General features: G+C 43.0%; 1 protein-coding gene across 1 annotated transcript in view; it reads right to left on the bottom strand.

The window, feature by feature from the left end:
• Window positions 1–27,332, bottom strand: part of LOC143788008 (melanopsin-B-like) — a 441,953-nt gene that overhangs the window by 99,624 nt on the left and 314,997 nt on the right. Inside the window, exons 4-5 of the mRNA XM_077277326.1 lie at window positions 26,714–26,869; window positions 12,489–12,596 (exon numbers count right to left, since the gene is read on the bottom strand). Coding sequence (XP_077133441.1) covers window positions 12,489–12,596; window positions 26,714–26,869 — 264 coding nt within the window. The remainder of the gene's footprint in view (window positions 1–12,488; window positions 12,597–26,713; window positions 26,870–27,332) is intronic.

Here is a 27,332-nt window from a genome sequence, read left to right as displayed (position 1 = left end):
CCCAAAAACCCTCCTCTACGTTATCCTATGTAGTGTTTTTCCACAAGTTAGCTGGAGACGGGTGGAAAGACACTAATAGGAATTTTTTGAAAAAATGTGCAGCAGCCTGCACTACTTAAAACAAAATGAAAATTGATTTGGCGGTATGACGCAGTGAACAACCCTGAGCTGGAGACAACCAGGCTACGGCTGCTCACAGACTACAGGGCGAGCTGCAGTCACACGGAGACCGTGCAGACAGCCGTAAACGGCGCTGCAAGGCCCAAAAACCCTCCTCTACGTTATCCTATGTAGTGTTTTTCCACAAATTAGCTGGAGACGGGTGGAAAGACACTAATAGGAATTTTTTGAAAAAATGTGCAGCAGCCTGCACTACTTAAAACAAAATGAAAATTGATTTGGCGGTATGACGCAGTGAACAACCCTGAGCTGGAGACAACCAGGCTACGGCTGCTCACAGACTACAGGGCGAGCTGCAGTCACACGGAGACCGTGCAGACAGCCGTAAACGGCGCTGCAAGGCCCAAAAACTCTCCTCTACATTATCCTATGTAGTGTTTTTCCACAAATTAGCTGGAGACGGGTGGAAAGACACTAATAGGATTTTTTTGAATAAATTAGCAGCAGACTACACTACTTGAAAAAAAAAAAAAAAAAAGAACAGTATGAGGCAATGAACCACCCTCCCTGAACTGAATACAACCAGCTATGGATGGCCTATGTGGCTGCACTCAGACTAGAGAGTGGGCTGCACTCACACACACACACACACAGACCTTGCAGATCGCTGTGAAAACAGCGCTACAAGGCAAAAGCAAGGTGAATAGTAGGTGAACACAGCGGTTGCTAAATTAGCCTTTGGAAAGCACAAAGAAGCAAATCGCTATCTCTAAACTGTCCCTCAGTCAGCAAACAGCGTCCTGTCACTAACTGAATTCACAGCAGAGTGATCGCAAAATGGCGCCAGCGACTTTTAAACTGCATCATGACATCATTTCAGCAGCCAATCACAGCCTTGCCAGTAGTTTCATGCCCTCCATGCTAAACAGGATGTGCCCACACTTGGAATCATTCTCATTGGCTGAATTTCTGCATTTTGAATCTTGGAACTTCCGATTCCGGTATCCGATACGCGGCAAGTATCGGAATCCCGGTATCGGAATTCCGATACCGCAAGTATCGGCCGATACCCGATACTTGCGGTATCGGAATGCTCAACACTACTTATAAGGTGAACTCAAACTTCTGTAGGATTTATATATACCTTTATAGGTGCCTGACACTCAAAGGAAAATCAGGCCCAATGTTACACACTAGGTTTTCTGTGGCCCAATAATTTGAGACAGATGGCACACACAGGCCCAGCACTCAAGCAGAAATGCCAATCTTAATCTCCCACTATTTTTTTTTTTTCTGGGAGAATTTACCCCCCCCCCCAAAAAAAAGGCCCAGTATTACACAGTGTTTTCGGTGCCACACAATGAGAGAGAGATGCCACACACAGCAATGGCACGGAGTCAGACTTGACAATATTTATCTCCCACTAATTTTTTTTTGGAAAAGGGAGAATTTAGGAAAAAAAAAAAAAAGGACAAGTATTACACAGTGTTTTCAGTGCCACACAATGAGAGAGAGATGCCACACACAGCAATGGCACGGAGTCAGACTTGACAATATTTATCTCCCACTAATTTTTTTTGGGGAAAAGGGAGAATTTAGGAAAAAAAAAAAAAAGGACAAGTATTACACAGTGTTTTCAGTGCCACACATTGAGAGAGAGATGCCACACACAGCAATGGCACGGAGGCAGACTTGACAATATTTATCTCCCATTAATTTTTTTTTGGAAAAGGGAGAATTTAGGAAAAAAAAAAAAAAGGACAAGTATTACACAGTGTTTTCAGTGCCACACAATGAGAGAGAGATGCCACACACAGCAATGGCACGGAGTCAGACTTGACAATATTTATCTCCCACTAATTTTTTTTTTTGGAAAAGGGAGAATTTAGAAAAAAAAAAAAAAGGACAAGTATTACACAGTCTTTTCGGTGCCACACAATGAGAGAGAGATGCCACACACAGCAATGGCACGGAGTCAGACTTGACAATATTTATCTCAGAAAAGTATGGCAGGCAGCTGAAAAGGACTGCTGCACACAAAAGTGTGGACAAACACACAAGATAGCTGTGCAGAAAGGAAGGAAAAACAGGATTTGTGCTTTGAAAAAAGCAGTTGGTTTACACAGCGGCGTACACACAAAGCAACGCAGCTATCAGGGAGCCTTCTAGGGCAGCCCAATGAGCTACAGCGCTGAGGAAAAAAAGATGTAGCTTCCACTGTCCTGCAAACAAAAGGTGGTATTGGACAGTGGAAATCGCTACAGCACAAGCGGTTTGTGGCTTTATGTACCCTGCCTATCACTATCCCTGCTTCCGAAGAAGCTGCAGCAACCTCTCCCTACGCTCAGATCAGCAGCAGTAAGATGGCGGTCGGCGGGAACGCCCCTTTATAGCCCCTGTGACGCCGCAGAAAGCAAGCCAATCACTGCAATGCCCTTCTCTAAGATGGTGGGGACTGAGATCTATGTCATCAAGCTGCCCACACTCTGCGTCCACCTTCATTGGCTGAGAAATGGCGCTTTAAGCGTCATTGAAACGCGACTTTGGCGCGAAAGTCACGTACCGCATGGCAGACCCCACACAGGGATCGGCTCGGTTTCATGAGACGCCGACTTTGCCAAAAGTCGGCGACTTATGAAAGTGAACGATCCGTTTCGCTCAACCCTAGTCCTAATTTCTGCCATTTCTTTCTGCATGCATGCATCAGAATGTCTTCTTCTGATGAGAAGCAACGTCCTGGGCCTTCTGAAGTAGAACATGTCAGTGAAGTGAGTACTCACCTCCACAGATTAGTAAGTATTCACTGTCACATCTACACGTATGACAATTTTTTGTTTTTCATTTTTTTAGAGCACTTCTTCTACTGCGGCAGAGACTGGGCAGGAGCAGCGGAGTCACGGTCGGGTGGCAAGGCGACAGCGTGTACGTATACAAGGCTAACAGTTTACTGTATCCTCACTTTAGTATTCTTGAATCTTCCTTTCTTTACATTCCTATTTCTTTACATTTTTCTTCTGAAATCCTTTTGTATATTGACTTTCCTTATTCATGCCATTTCTCAGGCTCTGTTTTCTTTCTTTTCCTTATGTTAATGTATCCAACATTAATGTTTTTATTTAATTTTTAGGTTCCAGAACAGGATGAAGACCTCGTAGAAAATGACCTCCTCATCTCCCTGGTCCAGGAGCGAGTCCCGTTGTGGGACACCCGGGTTCCACAGCACTCGGACAACATGACGATCCAGCGCCTATGGAATGAGGTGGCCAAAGAGATGTGGGATGGCTGGGACAACACCCCGACTCGGGTCCGAAATGCTTTTGGTAAGTATTGCAATGCAGTGTGAAGCAGCAGAGACCTTGGCCGTGCTCACAAAACTGTGTGTGATGAGATAAACTCTCAGGAGTTTCTCTCATCACACAGTTGTGTGAGCACAGCCAAAAGTCCATTGTCTAACCATTATGTTTTGTTTTTTTAACAGTGGCCAGAGTCAAAACACGTTGGCGTTCGATGAAGGACCGCTTCAACAAGGACCTGCGTCAAGAGAGCCGTGTTCCCAGTGGTTCAGGAGCAAGGATCAGAAAATACAAATACCATCGCGTTCTGGCATTTTTAAGACCAGTCCTTGCCCAGAGAATGTAAGTATTTCTCCCGTGCATTAGGTTGTGTTGTATTGCCATAATCTGTATGTTTCTATTACACAGGATTTTGCGTCTGGTTAATTTTTGGTATTAATTTTCTTTTTCCTTTTTTCACAGCACATAGAGCAGCACTGTTGGCCCAGGTTCAGGAGCGGTCCTTCATCAGACAGCCATGGACCCATCCCAGCCATCCAGCAGCGCTGCAGCAAGTGGGCCTGCCATACTAACTGGAGACCAGGAAGCTGGTCCATCAGGTGTTCCCCTTTCCCAGTCCTCTGCCACTGCCCCTTTTTTTTGGGCTCCTCCCGGCAGCGGCAGAGGGCATCGTACAGGTCCCTCATGCCCGAGTTTTTGCACTTGAGCTCGGTTTTTCACGAAGGACTCAAGGCTTTGGGTGACCGAATGGATATTTCACTTAGCCACATGAATACACGTATCCAGGAGGTCACCAAAAGCCTTGACCAAGTAAAAGCCGACCTCCAGAGGCCAGCACATCATTTTTTTAACTAAATTGAGCAGGGAATGTTGGAACACCTTACTCCTGATCTCCAGCTGAGTGTCATGCAGGCCTGCAATGCTGCTTACGTGCAGGCTTTGCAGCAGAGTCGGTATTTTCAGCAGACAGTGGCAGTATATCCACCTGTGCCTTCACTATCACGATTAACCTCAATGCCGACCTCTGCTGCATACCACTGCACGGCCACCTCTATTCCTAGCACTGCCGGACACCAGTACAGCACCACCACCATGCTGAGTGCTGTTGGACAGCCAACCGCCACCACCATGACAACTGCTGCTCCTGCTTGGACCTCCTCCACTGACATGATGATGCAGCAGGACCCAGGCATGGCCTTCCGTACCGCCACCACCATGATGCAGCAGGACCCAGGCATGGTCTTCCATACCGCCACCACCACGATGCAGCAGGACCCAGGCATGGCCTTCCGTACCGCCACCACCATGATGCAGCAGGACACTGGCATTCCGCTCTACAAGCGCTATGGACTCTGGCATGGCTGCATGCTCTACGAGCACTATGGACTCTGGCATGGCTGCATGCTCTATGAGCACTATGGACTCTGGCATGGCTGCACGCTCTACGAGCACTATGGACTCTGGCATGGCTGCATGCTCTATGAGCACTATGGACTCTGACACAGTGCAGCTGGACCCTGACAGGTCACCCACCACGACCATTCCACGACATATGAGCCCACCGAGGCTTCCCAGAACCCGGCAATCCCAGAAAGGAAAAAAAAAACAGCGGACTCTTGGTATTCCTCCCCCTTCACCTCCCAGTGTGTCTGTAATGTCAGGTTTGTCTCACCCTTCCAGTGCGTCTCAAGCCTCTCATGTGTCAAGCCCTATCCCCGAACTACCAGACCCCACAAGTTTCATTGCCCCTTCTCCTGCCACCTCTGCGTCGTCCACGGTTAGCCAGGCCTCACTGCTTCACCCCCCCCCCCCCCGTTTACATCACTCTACCCCAAGCAGGTGCAGTTAAAGAAATATTTTGGTTGATAAAAAATAAATACAAGTTTTTTTACCCCAATTATGTTTGGTTTATTGTGTCTTTCGCTGCCGGCAACACACACCATGCGCCAAATAAAAAACTTTGCCACACACTTTATTTTTTGGCCACATCATAGCTCCAGTAGTTAGCAAGTACAAGACTTTTTGTGTCTTTAGTATAGAGCTATGAGGTGGACCAAAAAATTTATACTTGTATTTTCTCCTTAATCTCTTCATTCTGCTTAGTCTGTGACTAGTGTTGCAGACTGAAGAGAAAATGGTGGCAATACCATGCAAAACTATACTCTACAGGTCAGGTGTCCAAAAACTCATTAGTTGGGACGCCTGAACTGGTGAGTAGAGAAGTGCATTGTATGGCCTCCTTTTTCTCTTCTGTGTACATAATCTATTTCACACAAACTCAAGGGACGATGGCGGTCATACACGACATATCTATGCTCACCTGCACATGTGAAATAGTGAATTCATGAGGCTGTTATATGTGACACCTGACTTGATGAGTAGGAGTGGAACTATTAGAGGAAAAGTATAATATTAGCATATCTAGCACTTCAGCCTTCATCACCCACTCCTGGTTTTGGATTACAAATACTGATAATAAATACAGACCAAATACTGCTAGTGTGAGGACAACCTCGGTTTATAGAGGAAATACATATGAGACACGGTCAAGACAACAAAAAAAAGTTTATCAACGAGAAACAATAGTAACATGTAAGAAAATAACTGGTACAGATAAAATAACAACAGGACATTTACACAACATTGTCCTGCCATGACAAACGTCCAATATCCGAATCAAAAAAGGCAGCAAATTGGTCCCGCATGTGGCCATCTTCAGCTGTTGACCGCAGCTGGTGATGCTGGTAATCAGGCAGTGGGTGTGCAACTGGTTCATCCAGTTCAATGTTGGGCCGCTCTTTAGCCATAATGTAATTGTGCAGAACCACACAGGCTTTGACCACCTCGTCAACTGTCTCCATTTTTAGATTTATGGCTGATGCAAGAATGCGCCATTTTGAGACTAGAATCCCAAAGGTACACTCTACAGTTCTTCGTGCCCTGGTCAGTCTGTAGTTAAAGATCCTTTTAGTGTGGTTCAAGTCATGACTGAAATATGGCTTCAGTAGATTTTCGCACATCTGAAAGTCCTCATCCCCAACCATAACAAATGGCATCGGTGGACCTTGAGTGTTGGGGAGGGCTTGTGGCCGTGGAAAATTAAAATTTTTGCCATACATCTGGCGGCCCATATCCGAGTTCTTGAAAGTCTGGGAATCATTGCCATGGCCAAAAGCTCCAATGTCCACGGCGATGAAGCGACAGTCCGCATCGGCTATTGCCATGAGCACAACAGAAAAATATTTTTTATAGTTGAAGTACTCCGATCCTGTTCTGGTTGGTTTGATAATGCGGATGTGCTTTCCATCCACCGCTCCCAAACAGTTGGGGAAATCACACACACTCCAGAATTTTTCCGCAAATTCCAATCCACATGTCCAAGGTGGGTAGGGGTATAAACTCATCCCGGAGTACATTCCACAAAGCCTGGCAGGTGTCCGCAACTATTCCCGACAGGGTGGATATTCCAAGCCGGTATTGGAAATGGAGGGATAATAAACTCTCTCCGGTTGCCAGAAATCTGGAAGAATATAATTAATTAAGAAAAATTACAATCAGTTCTATTTAAGGTGTGGTTTTGCTAAAGACAGAAAGGAAAATAGCAAACAAAAAAAAAAATGTTAGTACACCCAAAATTAGCACTGGCATTGGTTTACACTTCTTACGTACCTTAATGTAACCAGCGGACGTTCCTCAGGTGGAATAGCTCTACGGAGCTGGGTGTCCTGTCTCCATATGGCTCCTTGAACACAAGCAAGCAAATCCCGGAACGAGTCTTGCGACATCCTTGTGTATTCCGGGAATTTGTCCGGGTTGGCATTAAGCTCGCCATACAGCGTGTGATAGGCCCCACGTCTCTCACGTAATTCAATAATAGGGTGTCTCCAAAAACGCCTATGCCGTCTCCTCCATCTTTCGCGATTTCTGTCTTGCTCCCAAGCAAATGCACAGGCAAGAAACAGCTTGATGCTTAAATCCAGGTTGAAATAAAAGCTCTGCATGCGAAGATCCATCATGACACAGGAAACAGTAGCACACTGTTAAGATTTCAGCAGTCCCATGGTCTATATATAGAGATCCCATAATACACGCCCTCTGTAGTCACATTGGCAGTGTCTGTTTATCTAGATTTTTCTCCTGTAAAATTTGTCACTATGCACACCAAAAACGCAAACGCAGAAAAAAACGCATGGAAAAGCGTGCAAACGTGGCATTTTTTTAACCGCATGCGTTCCCGCATGCGTCTAAAAAACGCTGCGTTTGTACGCGTTTATATGCGTTTTTTCCAGCACTTGCGGATGCGGATTAAACGCTGCGGATTCTAACGCAAATGTGAAACTAGCCTTAATGTTTTCATTTCTTTTGAAGACAGGTTTTTTAGAAGTCCTAAAATTTTGTTACATGATACATGTAAGTAGAAATAATATATCCTTAAATTATACTTCCATGTTTGTGAAGATAAAAATGGAGAGTCAAAATGTAACACTTTGCCCATATAAATCTATATCCTTATGGTATATACAGTTAAAACTAGAAGTTTACATACACTATATAAAAAGACACTTATGCACGTTTTTCTCAATGTCTAACATGAAATCAGAATAAATCATTCCTGTTTCAGGTCAATTAGGATTACCATAATTATTAATATTTGCCAAATGCCAGAATAATGAGAGAGAATGTTTTAAGACGTTTTTATTACTTACTGCAAAGTCAAAAGCTTACATACATTTCATTAGTATTTGGTTCCATTGCCCTTAAACTGAATGACTTGGGTCAAACATTTGAGATATCCTTCCACAAGCTTCTCACAATAGTTGGTTGGAATTTGGTCCCATTCCTCCAGACAAAACTGGTGTAATTGATCCAGGTTTGTAAGATGCCTTGGTCGCACCTGCTTTTTCAGATTTGCCCAAAAATTTTCAATTGGATTGAGATCAGAGCTTTGTGATGGCCACTCCAAAACATTGACTTTATTATCCTTAAGCCACTTTGTTACCATTTTGGCAGTATGCTTCGGGTCATTGTCAATTTGGATGACCCATTTCTGCCCAAGCTTTAAGTTCCTGGCTCATGTCTTGAGATGTTTCTTCAGTATTGCCACATAATCTTCTTTTCTCATGATGCCATCTATTTTGTGAAGTGCACCAGTTCCTCCTGCAGTAAAACTCCACAACATGATGCTGCCAACCCCGTGTTTCACAGTTGGGATGATGTTCTTAGGCTTCCAAGCTTCTCCCTTTATCCTCTAAATGTAATGATGGTCATTATGCCCAAAAAGTTAAATTTTAGTTTCATCAGACCACAGGATATGTCTCCAAAAATTAACGTATTTGTTCCTGTTTGTATTTGCAAACTCTGGCTTTTTTATGTTTCTTTCAGAGTAATGGCTTCTTCCAGGCAGAGTGGCCATTCAGCCGATGTTGATACAGTACTCGTTTCACTGTGGATATTGACACAATCTTACCACCTTCCGCCATCATCTTCACAAGGTCTTTTGCTTTTGTCCTTGGGTTGATATGCACATGTCCGACCAAAGCACATTCATTTCTGGGACACAGAATCCACCACCTTCCTGAGCAGTATGATGGCTGAACATTCCCATCTTGTTTGTGCTTGCATATAAATGTTTGTACAGATGAATGAGGAACCTTCAGGTATCCTGAAATTGTACTTAAGTATGAGCCAGACTTGTGCAAGTCCACAATTCTCTTTCTGATACCTTGGCTGATTTCTTGAGGCTTTCCCATGGTGCTACACAAAGAAGCAGTGTGTTTCAGATGTACATTAAAATACACCTACATGTGTGTCTCTAATTAATTCAGATGTTGCAAAAAAAAAAACTATCGGAAGCTTCAAAACACATGTAATCATCATATGAGCAGTATAAAATAGTTTAAAGGCATAGCAATCTCAGTGTATGCAAACATTTGACTTTGCAGTACGTAATAAAAATGCCTTAAACATTCTCTCTCTCTCATTATTCTTGCATTTGGCAAATATTAATATTTATGGAAACCCTAATTGACCTAAAACAGGAAAGGTTTATTCTGATTTCATGTCAGATATTGAGATAGACATGCATATGTGTCTTTTTATATAGTGTATGCAAACTTCTGGTTTCAGCTGCACAATACTTCCATTAAATGAAAAAGAAGCTCCCATCATCACGATAGAAAGTATGGTAATTTACACCTTTAACAGCCATGAGTGGAGCAGAGCTTGCAGCTTTTAACCTGTGAAATCCCATTGTCAATATTTGCAATATCTGACAGCGGCATTTAATTAACTCTGACAAGGAGTGCTTTATTCCACACTCGCTTCCATCGATGTGCCCTTGATGTGATCACAGGGATTATGATCTTCCTTTGGAAACCAGCCCGTGGCAGGCATTCGTAGGAGATTGTGATTTTTGCTATACATAGCAGTGCAAATGCACTGCTACGTAAAGCATAAGCGGTACGTATTTGGTTTCGCTGCATTTGTAAAAGTCCAATCTATCAAAATGTAAAATAAATTAATCTGATTGGTAAACGGTGTAATGAGAAAAAAAGCAAAATGCCAAACTTAAGTTCTTTTGGTCGCTGCAACATTGCAATAAAATGCAATATGACGCAATCAAAACATCATACCTACCCCAAAATGACATCAGTAAAAATGCAACCTTATATCCACAAAAATGGCTGACCTGTGGAATCATATTGCCATATTGCCAACTCAGTTTTACCATATAGCGAATATAGTAAATTTTAAACAAAAACTATTTTGAAATAACATGTTTTGCAATTTCAATACACTTAGAATTTTTTTCCCCTTTTAACAGTACACTATGGGGAACAATGAATGGTGTCATTCAAAAGTTCATCTCATCCTGCAAAAAAATATTGATGGAAAATACAAAACGGTATGGCCTTTGGAAGAAAGGAAGGGAAAAAAAGGAAAATGGCCATGTTATGAAGTGGTTATCTGTATAGGAATGCGCTTTCCTATACAGGGAGTCACTGCTAAGAAGCACATTCCAACCTGGTATACGTTTCTTTACCGTTGGTCTTTATGGTGGAAAGAAGCCTCGGCATTCTTCCTGACTGTGCACAATGTCGGAAGCATACCTTCTGGGCACAGCACAGTTTAGACTGAGCAATAGTAGTTTAAAATGATCAATTAACAAATGGCAAAGTGAATAAATAAAAGAGAAATTTAAATTAAAACAATATTTAGTGCGACCAAAGAGTTCTTAGTTACATTCGTTTTATGTTTGGAATCGTTCTCCTCCTGTTGAACGCATGATAGTAAACATCTGCCTGTATTTCTTAGCATTTAAGACACAATCTTGACAAAATCCTTAACTCCATTTGCTGAAATGCAGCCATAAACATGCAAATAACCTCCACCATTCTTCATTGTTGCCTACAGACACTAATTATTGTACCCCTCTCCTGCCCTTCAGGGAACAACCCAGCTTCTGCTACAACCAATTATTTCAGATTTTAGCTCATTAGTATAGAGCACCAGCTGCCATTTTCTGCTCCCAAGTCCTAGATTTTAGGGCATAGTTGATCCATTTTGACTTGTTTCCATATCAAAGGTATGCTTTTTGACCAAAATTCTTCCATGAAGATTACTTCAGGCAAGACTTCTCCAAATGATAGATGAGTGTAATGAGCTGACGGCAGTGTTGGATATTTCCGTTTTTGAAGGGAAGTGTCCATGATGTATCTTTCAATTGCAGCATATAGTTTCCTTGGATGACCATTCTGTCTACGGTCTTCATACCTTGCCTTACCTGAGAAATATAGATACTTCTGCATCATGCAATACCATCAGGGAGGCATCTTTAGCATAACAATAACTCCAAGCATACAGCCAATGTCATTGAAGGGATTGTTTGAAATACAAATTAACTTTCGTCCTACATGCCTCATTTTATTGCTAGAATCTAAACTATTTTCTAATATACTTTAATTAAAAATTCCCTATCTTTCCCTAACTACAATGTCTAACTGCTTTTCTGTTTTTCTTGCTGCTTCCTTTTTAATGACGCTTCAAGTGAGTATTCCAGCGTCACTGTCGCGGTCTCTGCCCCCTCCCTGAAATGAAATGTCATCAGTGACCTTCATTTCAGTGGTTGGACTACTCCCTGCTCTTTCACTGTGCAATGTGCACTGTCAGGGTCCATTGTAAGATGAATACCCAGCTTGCAGAGACCAGTGCCACACCCTCTGGTCACTTGTGAAATTGAGGTAGGTCTTGGCAACCCAGGTATTCCTCTTACAACGTGAACTGACAGTGCGCTCTGTTGCCGACTCGTTACTACTTATCTGACCCAGATCACTGATGACGTTTCATTTCAGGGAAGGGCAGATACTGCGGCAATGACCACACCACAGCCATTGCCTGCTGATGATGCTACTTTTAAAAATCCTAGCTTAAAAAAGAAAAGCAGTTAATTAGTGTTAGATAGTGTAGTCAGGGAAGGATAGGGAATTTTGAACTAAAGTGTACTAGAAAATAGTTTAGATTATGGCATTAAATATATTGACATTTAGGATGAAAATGAAGTTGTATTTTGGACTATCACTTTAAGAACTATCATCGGCGTAAGAACCAAGTGACTTGGAAGTGATGATATGTGTCACACAGAGCCCTGATATCTAAATAACAATGAGTTCATCTGGGACCTCGGCATCATTGATAATTGATTTTCTGATGCTGTTTTGAATGCAAAGAGTGGTCACATCATATATTTGACTTGACTTAGATTTCTCTTTTGTTCATTCACTTTGCATTTTGTTAATTGATAAAAATAAACTATAAACACATTTATTTTTAAAAGAATTCTTATTTTGCAACATTTTTTCCACATCTGCTTAAAACTTTTGCACAGTACTATATGTTGATGGCCACATTGGTTGGTTCCAGCATCGGTAGCAAGCTCAAGAGCGTACTCATACTGGCATTATTTTTTCATTTCTTTATGAACAAATATTATTTAAAGGATAATAAAAATAATAAATAATCTTCTAAAAATAATCTCTACACTTTTAGAATTTTAGATTTAAATGACAAGAGACTTACCTATACTTTGGATGTATTATTCCATAGATAATAGGATTATAAATTGCAGAAGCTTTAGCTATAACTGCAGGAACTGTCTTGGAATAGGGTGTTAAAGATTTACCGTGGCTAAAATAGAAAGAGACAGTGCAACAGTGAACATTTTTACTAGGTAGATTTAGGGCTGCAATTTAAACTATTAAAGGGAACCTGTCAGCAGGATTGTGCACAGTATCCTACAGATAGTGTCAGGTCTGAGCCGTTACACTGGTTAAATTGTTACCTGGGTGATGAGATCCATCTTGTGGTTGTTTAATCTTTATTTTTAGTTTTGCGTTAATGATATGCTCGTGCTCCAGGGCAGCCTGTGGGGGGTCTGCATGTGGTGCTCTGATAAGGTATTCATAATGCAGACTGCTGACAGGTCACTGATCCATCAATGACCTGCCCCTAGTTTACATAATGAATATTATATATACAGTACAGACCAAAAGTTTGGACACACGTTCTCATTTAAAGATTTTTCTGTATTTTCATGACTATGAAAATTGTACATTCACACTGAAGGCATCAAAACTATGAATTAACACATGTGGAATTATATACTTAACAAAAAATTGTGAAACAACTGAAATTATGTCATATTCTAGGTTCTTCAAAGTAGCCACCTTTTGCTTTGATGACTGCTTTGCACACTCTAGGTATTTGTTGTGAATTTGCTTTTTGCTCCCTCTAGTGGTTACTAGTTTTTTGACTCTGGTTTTTCTGTCATTCCTTTTATCCGCACCTGGGTCGTTAGTTGTTGTGAATTTGCTTTTTGCTCCCTCTAGTGGTTACTAGTTTTTTTACTCTGGTTTTTCTGTCATTCCTTTTATCCGCACCTGGGTCGTTAGTTAGGGGTGTTGCTATATAAGCTCCCTGGACCTTCAGTTCTATGCCTGGCAACGTAGTTATCAGAGCTAGTCTGCTGTGCTCTTGTCTACTGATCCTGGTTCCAGTTATATCAGCTAAGTCTGCCTTTTGCTTTTTGCTATTTGTTTTGGTTTTGTATTTTTGTCCAGCTTGTTCCAAATCTATATCCTGACCTTTGCTGAAAGCTCTAGGGGGCTGGTGTTCTCCCCCCGGACCGTTAGACGGTTCGGGGGTTCTTGAATTTCCAGTGTGGATTTTGATAGGGTTTTTGTTGACCATATAAGTTACCTTTCTTTATTCTGCTATCAGTAAGCGGGCCTCTCTGTGCTAAACCTGGTTCATTTCTGTGTTTGTCATTTCCTCTTACCTCACCGTCATTATTTGTGGGGGGCTTCTATCCAGCTTTGGGGTCCCCTTCTCTGGAGGCAAGAAAGGTCTTTGTTTTCCTCTACTAGGGGTAGCTAGATTCTCCGGCTGGCGCGTGTCATCTAGAATCAACGTAGGAATGATCCCCGGCTACTTCTAGTGTTGGCGTTAGGAGTAGATATATGGTCAACCCAGTTACCACTGCCCTATGAGCTGGATTTTTGTATTCTGCAGACTTCCACGTTCCTCTGAGACCCTCGCCATTGGGGTCAAAACAGTTTGCCAGGCCAGTATTAAATGTTTAATGCATTGCAGAAGAGGGATTATAAGAAAGAGGATTCAGAGTTTTTTTTTTTTTTTTTTCTTTCTTCTTCCCCTTTACCTCAGAGTGGCTATGCTTGCTGCAGACATGAATGTCCAGACCTTGATTACAAGTGTGGACCAGCTGGCTACTCGTGTGCAGGGCATACAAGACTATGTTATCAGAAATCCTAGGTCAGAACCTAAAATACCGATTCCTGAACTGTTTTCCGGAGACAGGTTTAAGTTTAGGAATTTCGTGAATAATTGTAAATTGTTTTTGTCCCTGAGACCCTGTTCATCTGGAGATTCTGCTCAGCAAGTAAAAATTGTTATTTCGTTCTTACGGGGCGACCCTCAGGATTGGGCTTTTTCGCTGGCGCCAGGAGATCCGGCATTGGCTGATCTTGATGCGTTTTTTCTGGCGCTCGGTTTACTTTATGAGGAACCCAATCTTGAGATTCAGGCAGAAAAGGCCTTGCTGGCTATGTCTCAGGGGCAGGACGAGGCTGAAGTGTATTGCCAAAACTTTCGGAAATGGTCCGTGCTGACACATTGGAACGAGTGTGCACTGGCCGCTAATTTTAGAAATGGCCTTTCTGAAGCCATTAAGAATGTTATGGTGGGTTTTCCCATTCCCACAGGTCTGAATGATACTATGGCACTGGCTATTCAAATTGACCGGCGGTTGCGGGAGCGCAAAACCGCAAATTCCCTCATGGTGTTGTCTGAACAGACACCTGATTTAATGCAATGTGATAGAATCCTGACTAGAAATGAGCGGAAAATTCATAGACGCCGGAATGGCTTGTGCTACTACTGTGGTGATTCTACACATGTTATCTCAGCATGCTCTAAACGTATAGCTAAGGTTGTTAGTCCTGTCACCGTTGGTAATTTGCAACCTAAATTTATTCTGTCTGTAACTTTGATTTGCTCACTGTCGTCTTATCCTGTCATGGCGTTTGTAGATTCAGGTGCTGCCCTGAGTCTCATGGATCTCTCATTTGCTAAGCGCTGTGGTTTTACTCTTGAACCATTAGAAAATCCTATTCCTCTTAGGGGTATTGATGCTACACCATTGGCTGCAAATAAACCGCAGTATTGGACACAGGTTACCATGTGCATGACTCCTGAACACCGCGAGGTGATACGTTTCCTGGTTTTACATAAAATGCATGATTTGGTTGTTTTAGGGCTGCCATGGTTACAGACCCATAATCCAGTCCTGGACTGGAAGGCTATGTCAGTCTCAAGTTGGGGCTGTCGTGGTATTCATGGGGATTCCCTGCCTGTGTCTATTGCTTCTTCTACGCCTTCGGAAGTTCCGGAGTATTTGTCTGATTATCAGGATGTCTTCAGTGAGTCTGAGTCCAGTGCACTGCCTCCTCATAGGGACTGTGACTGTGCTATAGATTTGATCCCAGGCAGTAAATTTCCTAAGGGAAGACTGTTTAATCTGTCGGTACCTGAACATACCGCTATGCGTTCATATATCAAGGAGTCTCTGGAGAAAGGACATATTCGTCCGTCTTCTTCCCCTCTTGGTGCGGGATTCTTTTTTGTGGCAAAAAAGGACGGATCTTTGAGACCTTGTATTGATTATCGGCTTTTAAATAAGATCACTGTCAAATTTCAGTATCCTTTACCGCTGTTGTCTGACTTGTTTGCCCGGATTAAGGGTGCCAAGTGGTTCACCAAGATAGACCTTCGTGGTGCGTACAAGCTTGTGCGCATTAAGCAAGGTGATGAATGGAAAACCGCATTCAATACGCCCGAAGGTCATTTTGAGTACTTGGTGATGCCTTTTGGGCTCTCCAATGCGCCTTCAGTTTTTCAGTCCTTTATGCATGACATTTTCCGGAAGTATCTGGATAAATTTTTGATTGTTTATCTGGATGATATTTTGGTTTTTTCTGATAATTGGGATTCGCATGTGGAGCAGGTCAGGTTGGTCTTTAAAATTTTGCGTGAAAATTCTTTGTTTGTCAAGGGCTCAAAGTGTCTCTTTGGTGTACAGAAGGTTCCCTTTTTGGGGTTCATTTTTTCCCCTTCTGCTGTGGAGATGGACCCAGTCAAGGTCCGAGCTATTCTTGATTGGACTCAGCCCTCGTCAGTTAAGAGTCTTCAGAAGTTCTTGAGTTTCGCTAACTTCTACCGTCGTTTTATCGCTAATTTTTCTAGCATTGTGAAACCTTTGACGGATATGACCAAGAAGGGCTCCGATGTAACTAACTGGGCTCCTGCTGCCGTGGAGGCTTTCCAGGAGTTGAAACACCGGTTTACTTCGGCGCCTGTTTTGTGCCAGCCTGACGTCTCACTTCCCTTTCAGGTTGAGGTGGATGCTTCGGAGATTGGGGCAGGGGCCGTTTTGTCGCAGAGAGGCCCTGGTTGCTCTGTTATGAGACCTTGCGCCTTTTTCTCTAGGAAGTTTTCGCCTGCGGAGCGAAATTATGATGTGGGCAATCGGGAGTTGTTGGCCATGAAATGGGCATTTGAGGAGTGGCGTCATTGGCTCGAGGGTGCTAAGCATCGTGTGGTGGTCTTGACTGATCACAAAAATCTGATGTATCTCGAGTCTGCTAAACGCCTTAATCCGAGACAGGCCCGCTGGTCATTGTTTTTCTCCCGCTTTGATTTTGTTGTCTCGTATTTACCAGGTTCAAAGAATGTGAAGGCCGATGCTCTTTCTAGGAGCTTTGTGCCTGATGCTCCTGGAGTCGCTGATCCTGTTGGTATTCTTAAAGATGGAGTTATCTTGTCAGCTATTTCTCCGGATCTGCGACGTGTGTTGCAGAGATTTCAGGCTGATAGGCCTGAGTCTTGTCCACCTGACAGACTGTTTGTCCCGGATAAGTGGACCAGCAGAGTCATTTCCGAGGTTCATTCCTCGGTGTTGGCAGGTCACCCGGGAATTTTTGGCACCAGAGATCTGGTGGCCAGGTCCTTTTGGTGGCCTTCCTTGTCAAGGGATGTGCGGTCATTTGTGCAGTCCTGTGGGACTTGTGCTCGAGCTAAGCCTTGCTGTTCTCGTGCCAGCGGTTTGCTCTTGCCCTTGCCTGTCCCGAAGAGACCTTGGACACATATCTCCATGGATTTCATTTCTGATCTTCCGCTATCTCAGGGCATGTCCGTTATCTGGGTGATATGTGATCGCTTCTCCAAGATGGTCCATTTGGTTCCTTTGCCTAAGCTGCCTTCCTCTTCCGATCTGGTTCCTGTGTTTTTTCAGAACGTGGTTCGTTTGCACGGCATCCCTGAGAATATTGTGTCAGACAGAGGATCCCAGTTCGTTTCCAGGTTCTGGCGATCCTTTTGTAGTAGGATGGGCATTGATTTGTCGTTTTCGTCTGCTTTCCATCCTCAGACTAATGGACAGACGGAGCGAACCAATCAGACTTTGGAGGCTTATTTGAGGTGTTTTGTCTCTGCTGATCAGGACGATTGGGTGACATTCTTGCCGTTGGCTGAGTTTGCCCTTAATAATCGGGCTAGTTCCGCCACCTTGGTTTCGCCTTTTTTCTGCAACTCTGGTTTCCATCCTCGCTTTTCTTCGGGTCATGTGGAGCCTTCTGACTGTCCTGGGGTGGATTCTGTGGTGGATAGGTTGCAGCAGATCTGGAATCATGTGGTGGACAACTTGAAGTTGTCACAGGAGAAGGCTCAGCGCTTTGCCAACCGCCGCCGCGGTGTGGGTCCCCGACTACGCGTTGGGGATTTGGTATGGCTTTCTTCCCGCTTTGTTCCTATGAAGGTCTCCTCTCCCAAATTTAAACCTCGTTTTATTGGGCCTTACAAGATATTGGAAATCCTTAATCCTGTATCTTTTCGTCTGGATCTTCCTGTGTCGTTTGCTATTCACAATGTATTTCATAGGTCCTTGTTGCGGCGGTACATTGTGCCTGTAGTTCCTTCTGCTGAGCCTCCTGCTCCGGTGTTGGTTGAGGGCGAATTGGAGTACGTGGTGGAGAAGATCTTGGATTCTCGCCTCTCCAGGCGGAGGCTTCAGTACCTGGTCAAGTGGAAGGGCTATGGTCAGGAGGATAATTCCTGGGTGGTCGCCTCTGATGTTCATGCGGCCGATTTAGTTCGTGCCTTTCATGCCGCTCATCCTGATCGCCCTGGTGGTCGTGGTGAGGGTTCGGTGACCCCTCACTAAGGGGGGGGTACTGTTGTGAATTTGCTTTTTGCTCCCTCTAGTGGTTACTAGTTTTTTGACTCTGGTTTTTCTGTCATTCCTTTTATCCGCACCTGGGTCGTTAGTTGTTGTGAATTTGCTTTTTGCTCCCTCTAGTGGTTACTAGTTTTTTTACTCTGGTTTTTCTGTCATTCCTTTTATCCGCACCTGGGTCGTTAGTTAGGGGTGTTGCTATATAAGCTCCCTGGACCTTCAGTTCTATGCCTGGCAACGTAGTTATCAGAGCTAGTCTGCTGTGCTCTTGTCTACTGATCCTGGTTCCAGTTATATCAGCTAAGTCTGCCTTTTGCTTTTTGCTATTTGTTTTGGTTTTGTATTTTTGTCCAGCTTGTTCCAAATCTATATCCTGACCTTTGCTGAAAGCTCTAGGGGGCTGGTGTTCTCCCCCCGGACCGTTAGACGGTTCGGGGGTTCTTGAATTTCCAGTGTGGATTTTGATAGGGTTTTTGTTGACCATATAAGTTACCTTTCTTTATTCTGCTATCAGTAAGCGGGCCTCTCTGTGCTAAACCTGGTTCATTTCTGTGTTTGTCATTTCCTCTTACCTCACCGTCATTATTTGTGGGGGGCTTCTAAACAGCTTTGGGGTCCCCTTCTCTGGAGGCAAGAAAGGTCTTTGTTTTCCTCTACTAGGGGTAGCTAGATTCTCCGGCTGGCGCGTGTCATCTAGAATCAACGTAGGAATGATCCCCGGCTACTTCTAGTGTTGGCGTTAGGAGTAGATATATGGTCAACCCAGTTACCACTGCCCTATGAGCTGGATTTTTGTATTCTGCAGACTTCCACGTTCCTCTGAGACCCTCGCCATTGGGGTCATAACAGGTATTATCTGGATGAGCTTCAAGAGGTAGTCACCGGGAATGGTTTTCAATTCACAGGTGTGCCCTGTAAGGTTTAAAAAGTGGGATTTCTTGCCTTATTAATGGGGCTGGGACCATCAGTTGTGTTGTACAGAAGTCTGGTGGATACACAGGTGATAGTCCTACTGAATTGACTGTTAGAATTTGTATTATGGCAAGAAAAAAGCAGCTAAGTAAAGAAAAACGAGTGGCCATCATTACTTTAACCCCTTAAGCCCCGAGGGTGGTTTGCACGTTAATGACCGGGCTGATTTTTACAATTCTGACCACTGTCCCTTTATGAGGTTATAACTCTGGAACACTTAAACGGATCTTGGCGATTCTGACATTGTTTTCTCGTGACTAGTGTTGAGCGATACCATCCGATATGCAAAGTTATCGGTATCGGATTGGATCGGCCGATATCCAAAAAATATCGGATATCGCCGATACCGATACCCGATACCAATGCATATCAATGGGACACAAAATATCGGAATGATTCCCAGGGTCTGAAGGAGAGGAAACTCTCCTTCAGGCCCTGGGATCCATATTCATGTATAAAATAAAGAATAAAAATAAAAAATATTGATATACTCACCCCTCAGACGGCCCCGGCTCTCATCGGTCCAAGCGTCTGCCTCCGTTCCTAAGAATGCAGGGAGTGAAGGACCTTCGATGATGTCGCGGCTTGTGATTGGTCGCGTGACCGCTCATGTGACCGCTCACGCGACCAATCACTTGCCGCTACGTCATCGAAGGTCCTTCACTCCCTGCATTCTTAGGAACGGAGGCACCGCTAAGAGCCAGGGTCCGCCGGAGGGGTGAGTATATCAATATTTTTTACTTTTATTATTTATTTTTTACATGAATATGGATCCCAGGGCCTGAAGGAGAGTCTCCTCTCCTCCAGACCCTGGGAACCATACGCACCGCACACTTCCGATTCTGAATTCCGATATCGCAAAAATATCGGAACTTGGTATCGGAATTCCGATACAGCAAATATAAGCTGATACCCGATATTTGCAGTATCGGAATGCTCAACACTACTTGTGACATATTGTACTTCATGATATGTCACACAAAATACTTAATAGGTAACATTTCCCACATGTCTACTTTACATCAGCACAATTTTGGAACCAAAATTTTTTTTGTTAGGGAGTTATAAGGGTTAAAAGTTGACCAGCAATTTCTCATTTTTACAACACCATTTTTTTTAAGGACCACATCTCATTTGAAGTCATTTTGAGGGGTCTATATGATACAAAATACCCAAGTGTGACACCATTCTAAAAACTGCACCCCTCAAGGTGCTCAAAACCACATTCAAGAAGTTTATTAACCCTTCAGGTGTTTCACAGGAATTTTTGGAATGTTTAAATAAAAATGAACATTTAACTTTTTTCACACAAAATTTATTTCAGCTCCAATTTGTTTTATTTTACCAAGGGTAACAGGAGTAAATGGACCCCAAAAGTTGTTGTACAATTTGTCCTGAGTACGCTGATACCCCATATGTGGGGGTAAACCACTGCTTAGGCGCATGGCAGAGCTCGGAAGGGAAGGAGCGCCATTTGACTTTTCAATGCAAAACTGACTGGAATTGAGATGGGACTCCATGTTGCGTTTGGAGAGCCCCTGATGTGCCTAAACATTGAAACCCCCCACAAGTGACACCATTTTGGAAAGTAGACCCCTTAAGGAACTTATCTAGATGTGTTTTGAGAGCTTTGAACCCCCAAGTGTTTCACTACAGTTTATAACGCATAGCCGTGAAAATATATATATATTTTTTTCACAAAATAGATTTTTTAGCCCTCGGTTTTGTATTTTCACAAGGGTAACAGGAGATACGCTGATACCCCATATGTGGGGGGGAACCACCATTTGGGTGCATGGCAGAGCTCGGAAGGGAAGGAGCGCCATTTCGAATGCAGACTTAGATGGATTGGCCTGCAAGCGTCACGTTGCATTTGCAGAGCCCCTGATGTACCCAAACAGTAGAAACCCCCATAAGTGACCCCATATTGGAAACTAGACCTCCCAAGGAACTTATCTAGATGTGTTGTGAGTGAGAACTTTGAACCCCCAAGTGTTTCACTACAGTTTACAATGCAGAGCCGTGAAAATAAAAAATCTTTTTTTTCCCACAAAAATGATTTTTAGCCCCCCAATTTTTTATTTTCCCAAAGGTAACAAGAGAACTTGGACCCCAAAAATTGTTGTCCAATTTGTCCCAAGTACGCTGATACCCCATATGTTGGGGTAAACCCCTGTTTGGGCGCACGGGAGAGCTCGGAAGGGAAGGAGCACTGTTTTACTTTTTCAACGCAGAATTGGCTGGAATTGAGATCTGATGCCATGTCTCGTTTGGAGAGCCCCTGATGTGCCTAAACAGTGGAAACTCCCCAATTCTAACTGAAACCCTAATCCAAACACACTCCTAACCCTAATCCCAACGGTAACCCTAATGACACCCTTAACCCTGACACACCCCTAACTCTAATCCCAACCCTAATCCCAACTGTAAATGTAATCCAAACCCTGACCCTATCTTTAGCCCCAACCCTAACTTTAGCCCCAACCCTAACCCTAACTTTAGCCCCAACCCTAACTTTAGCCCCAACCCTAACCCTAACTTTAGCTCCAACCCTAGCCCCAACCCTAACCCTAGCCCCAACCCTAGCCCTAACCCTAACCCTAGCCATAACCCTAACCCTAGCCCTAACCCTAAACTTAGCCCTAATCCTAATGGGAAAATGGAAATAAATAATTTTTTTAATTTTATTATTTTTCCATAACTAAGGGGGTGATGAAGGGGGGTTTGATTTACTTTTATAGCATTTTTTATAGCTGATTTTTATGATTGGCAGCTGTCACACACTAAAAGACGCTTTTTATAGCAAAAAAGTTTTTGCATCTCCACATTTTGAGACCTATAATTTTTCCATATTTTAGTCCACAGAGTCATGTGAGGTCTTGTTTTTTGCAGGACGAGTTGACGTTTTTATTGGTAACATTTTCGGGCACGTGACATTTTTTGATCGCGTTTTATTCCGATATTTGTGAGGCAGAATGACCAAAAACCAGCTATTCATGAATTTCTTTTGGGGGGGGGGGGCATTTTTATCGTTCCACGTTTGGTAAAATTGATAAAGCAGTTTTATTCTTCGGGTCAGTACAATTACAACGATACCTCAGTTATATCATTGTTTTATGTTTTGGCGCTTTTATACGATAAAAACTATTTTATAGAAAAAATAATTATTTTGGCATCGCTTTATTCTGAAAACTATAACTTTTTTATTTTTTTGCTGATGATGCTGTATGGCAGCTCGTTTTTTGCGGGACAATATGAAATTTTCAGCGGTACCATGGTTATTTATATCTGTCTTTTTGATCGCGTGTTATTCCACTTTTTGTTCGGCGGTATGATAATAAAGCGTGTGTTTTCTGCCTTGTTTTTTTATTTTTTTTACGGTGTTCACTGAAGGGGTTAACTAGTGGGACAGTTTTATAGGTTGGGTCGTTACGGACGCGGCGATACTAAATATGTGTACTTTTATTGTTTTTTTTCTTTAGATAAAGAAATGTATTTATGGGAATAATATTATTTTTATTTTTTTTTATTTAGGAATTTTTTTAAAAAATTTTTTTGCACAAGTGGAAATTTTTTTTTTAAACTTTTTTACTTTGTCCCAGGGGGGGACATCACAGATCGCTGATCTGACAGTTTGCACAGCACTCTGTCAGATCGGCGATCTGACTTACAGCGCTCCTGGTTTACCAGCGCCTGCACTGAGCAGGCGCTTGGTAAGCCACCTCCCTGCAGAACCCGGATGCAGCCCCGTGGCCATTTTGGATCCGGGGACTGCAGGGAGAGGAGGTAACAGACGCTCAGAGCAACGCAATCACATCGCGTTGCTCCGAGGGTCTCAGGGAAGCACGCAAGGAGCCCCCTCCCTGCGCAATGCTTCGCTATACCGCCGGAACCCTGCAATCATGTTTGATTGCAGTGTGCCGGGGGTTATTGTGCCGGGGGTGGTCCGTGACTGCTCCTGGCACATAGTGCCGGATGTCAGCTGTGATAGTCAGCTGACACCCGGCCGCGATCGGCTGCGCTCCCCCCGTGAGCGCGGCCGATCGCATATGACGTACTATCCCGTCGGTGGGAATTAAGGCCCACCCCACCTCGATGGGATAGTACGTCTTATGGGATTAAGGGGTTAAGAAATGAAGGTCAGTCAGTCCGAAAAATTGGGAAAACTTTGAAAGTGTCCCCAAGTGCAGTGGCAAAAACCATCAAGCACTACAAAGAAACTGACTCACATGGGGACCTTCCCAGGAAAGGAAGACCAAGAGTCACCTCTTAGTCATCTCTTAGTTTATCCGAGTCACTAGCCTCAGAAATCGCAGGTTAACAACAGCTCAGATTAGAGACCAGGTCAATACCACACAGATTTCTAGCTGCAGACACATCTTTACACAACTGTTAAGAGGAGACTTTGTGCAGCAGGTAAAATAGCCGCCAGGAAACCACTGCTAAGGACAGGCAACAAGCAGAAGAGACTTGTTTGGGCTAAAGAACACAAGGAATGGACATTAGACCGGTAGAAATCTGTGCCTTGGTCTGATGAGTCAAAATTTGAGATCTTTGGCTCCAACCACCGTGTCTTTGTGCGATGCAGAAAAGGTGAACGGATGGACTCTGCATGCCTGGTTCCCACTGTGAAGCATGGAGGAGGAGGTGTGATGGTGTGGGGGTGCTTTGCCGGTGACACTGTTGGGGATTTATTCAAAATTGAAGGCATACTGAACCAGCATGGCTACCACAGCATCTTGCAGCGGCATGCTATTCCATCCGGTTTGCATTTAGTTGGACCATCATTTATTTTTCAACAGGACAATGACCCCAAACACACCTTCAGGCTGTGTCAGGGAAATTTAACCAAGAAGGAGAGTGATGGGGTGCTACGCCAGATCGAGATGGTTTGAGGTGAGCTGGACCGCAGAGTGAAGGCAAAAGGGCCAACAAGTGTTAAGCATCTCTGGGAACTCCTTCAAGCTTGTTGGAAGACCATTCACGGTGACTTCCTCTTGAAGCTCAACAAGAGAATGCCAAGAGTGTGCAAAGCAGGCATCAAAGCAAAAGGTTGCTACTTTGAGGAACATAAAATATAAGACATAATTTCAGTTGTTTCACACTTTTTTGTTAAGTATATAATTCCACATGTGTTAATTCATAATTTTGATGCCTTCAGTGTGAATGTACAATTTTCATAGTCATGAAAATACAGAAAAATCTTTAAATGAGAAAGTGTGTCCAAACGTTTGGTCTGTACTGTACATATTGAAAAAAACCCCCTATGTACTGTGTATATAACTAATATGGGTCAGGTTATCCTGAAATTCCCCCCCCCACAAAAAAATCCATTTATAAAATGGCGCCCTCCATGCCTGCGCAATAGCAGCTATCGGTGATCCGATATCTGCCACTGCACATGTTGCGGCACCATCTTGCTAGAGAAAAAACAATTTCTCCTCCAAGATGGCACCGCCGGCACATACGCAGTAGCAGCTTTCGGCGATCGCAGATAGCTGCTACAACGCAGGTTTAGCGGCGCCATCTTGGAGGAGGAATTGTTTTTCTTCTATAGCAAGATGGCACCTCCAGCACCTGCTCAATAGCAGCTATTGGCGACCGCTGATAGCTGCTACAGCGCATGCACCGGCGGCGAAATCTTGGAGGAGGAATTTTATTTTACTCTAGCAAGATGGAGTCGCCAGCACATGCGCAGTAGCAGCTATCAATCTCCAATAGCTTCTATTGCGCAGGAGTGGCGGGAGCCATTTTCAAATGGATTTTTTTTTTAATATCAGGACAACCTGAAAGATATTAATTATATACACAGTACATATGCGATTATGCTGCAGCACATGTGCCACGGCTGGCGCCTGCATGCAGAAGGTTTTTTTTTCAATATATATATATATATACATATATATATAATATTCATCATGTAAGCTAGGGGGCAAGTCAGTGAGAGATCGGTGACCTGTCAGCAGTCTGCATTATGAATAGCGAATCAGAGCACCACATGAAGACCCTCCACATGCCGCCCCGAAGCATGAGCATATCATTAGCTGAAAACTGAAGATAAAGATTACACAAAAACTACAAGATGGATTTAATCAACCATGGTGTCATTTTAATCAGTATAACGGCGCTGACCTGATGCGGTGTGTAGGTTACTGTGCACAATCCTGCTGACAGGTTGTTCAGAACTCTTTTATTTATTTTTTTACTCTAGGCCTTAAAATTGACAGGCAGGTAGTTACAAACAGAGACAATTACCTGCCTGCACTATCAGGGTGCCGGCTTACAGCTGTCACCGTCCAGTGATTCAGCTTCTCCATGTCAACAGAGCAGCTCTTCTTCTGGGCTGCTCTGTTGTGCGAGTGTGACTGCAGACATCATGCTGATATGGCAGCCTGCTCACCACAGTTAGGCAGTAGGGAGCTGACTGTCAATCAGCATGATGTTGGCAGTTATGTCCTGTCAACAAAGCAGAGCAGAAGAGAAGCCTCTGCTTTGCCAACATGATGTAAGCAGAAGCCACTGAATTGCGATTGGACCAGTCTGTGACTGCTCTGTGCCAGCAAGGATTGGTGATGTGCAGAACAGGCAAGTAGTTAGCAACCACCTGCCTGTTAGTTCTTAGGTCCATAGTAAAAATTAGATAGTCCTGGATAATCATTTTCAACACCCAAATAATGAAACATCAACAGGGAAACTGTCTACTGATAATTCTTTTAGAACTTCAACCATTTATCATTATAACTTAAAATGGAACTGTACTTTCAACAAACTTTACATGATTCAATAGTACAAGTGAATATAGAAAACTTTGTAATATATCTTATTAGAAAAATCAGGTTTCTTTTTCACTTATCAGACATTTCTTCTCTTCCCACTGTCTCTTGAACTTTTCATTCTGTCTGAAAAACATCTCAAATTTGTCTTGCTCAAACAAGCTGGACTACCAGCTCACAGTAATGTCATGTGACATAAGCCATTATATACTATGGAGCGGTGAAGTAGAGCAGGAGGGAGGAGCAGGGAGAGGAACCAGGCAGAGGGAGAAATACAAAGATCATGACCAGATGAGACCAGATTCACATCCAGACAGCTCACCGCTGCTGAATAATAGCCTTCATGCTGCTGCAACTTGTCTCTTTATGCTAAAAACTGAAGAACTGGAATCTCTATCTGTGTGCTACATATGGAAGAAATCACTGTAGCTATCCCCCGCCCCCACTCCTAGTGGATTGCAAATTAGAGATAGAACCTGCAGAGTGGAAAATTGTTGAAATTGCAAGATACAAGTCATATAATGGCCAGATGTCAGTGTTAGTCATAATGTGCTCACGCAGGACAGCTTATCTGAATAGACAACTGAAAGTGCAGTTACCTTTTAAGTACAGTATATATGTATGTATATACATATATATATATATATATATACTGTATATATACTCATGTCAAATGCTCAGCAATAACTAATCACTTACATGAAATATGATTATTAATTCTATCATTTTTTTTGTTTGTTTTTTTTTCTTACCCAGCCCATGCAATCAATGTGACACAAGCATATGGAGACCAAGACAGTACGTATACTGTTATAATGACAAATGCAATCTTTGCCATTTTCCATTCATTCTTTATAGATGGTGACAAGAAAGTTTGCCGTCCACAAGATGCAAGCTTCTGAACATTCCTGAGGAAAAACAGACAATATATATATATCACAAGGAGGAGTAGGATGATGCAATCTTTTTATATATGAATTAATGCCATAGGATTATACTGTGGCTTTAGATCTTGATTAATACTACTTCTACAAATTAAATGTTCATTTTTTAGACTTCACTACTTTTTTGAATAAACAGAGATCTACACTATGAGAATATTAAAATGTTTCTATCTAAGGCTATATTAAAATATTTAAAAAATGCAAAGCCTATTAGTTTTACTATATATAAAGTTTCTTACAGGGGTTCCTTTTCTTGGTAACACAATGCTCCTTAAAGGGAACCTGTCAGCAGGATTATGCACAGTAAATTACAGACAGTGTCAGGTCAGCACCATTATGCTAATTAAAATGATACCTTGGTTGATGAAATCTGTCTTGTGGTTGTTGTATTTATACTGATGGCTTATGACAGGTCACTGATCCCTCA

This window comes from Ranitomeya variabilis, chromosome 1 (genome assembly GCF_051348905.1).
Source record: "Ranitomeya variabilis isolate aRanVar5 chromosome 1, aRanVar5.hap1, whole genome shotgun sequence".
Classification (NCBI taxonomy): Eukaryota; Metazoa; Chordata; class Amphibia; order Anura; family Dendrobatidae; genus Ranitomeya; species Ranitomeya variabilis.
The sequence above is the reverse complement of the archived record's forward strand: the minus strand, read 5'-3'. Positions and strand labels throughout refer to the sequence as shown.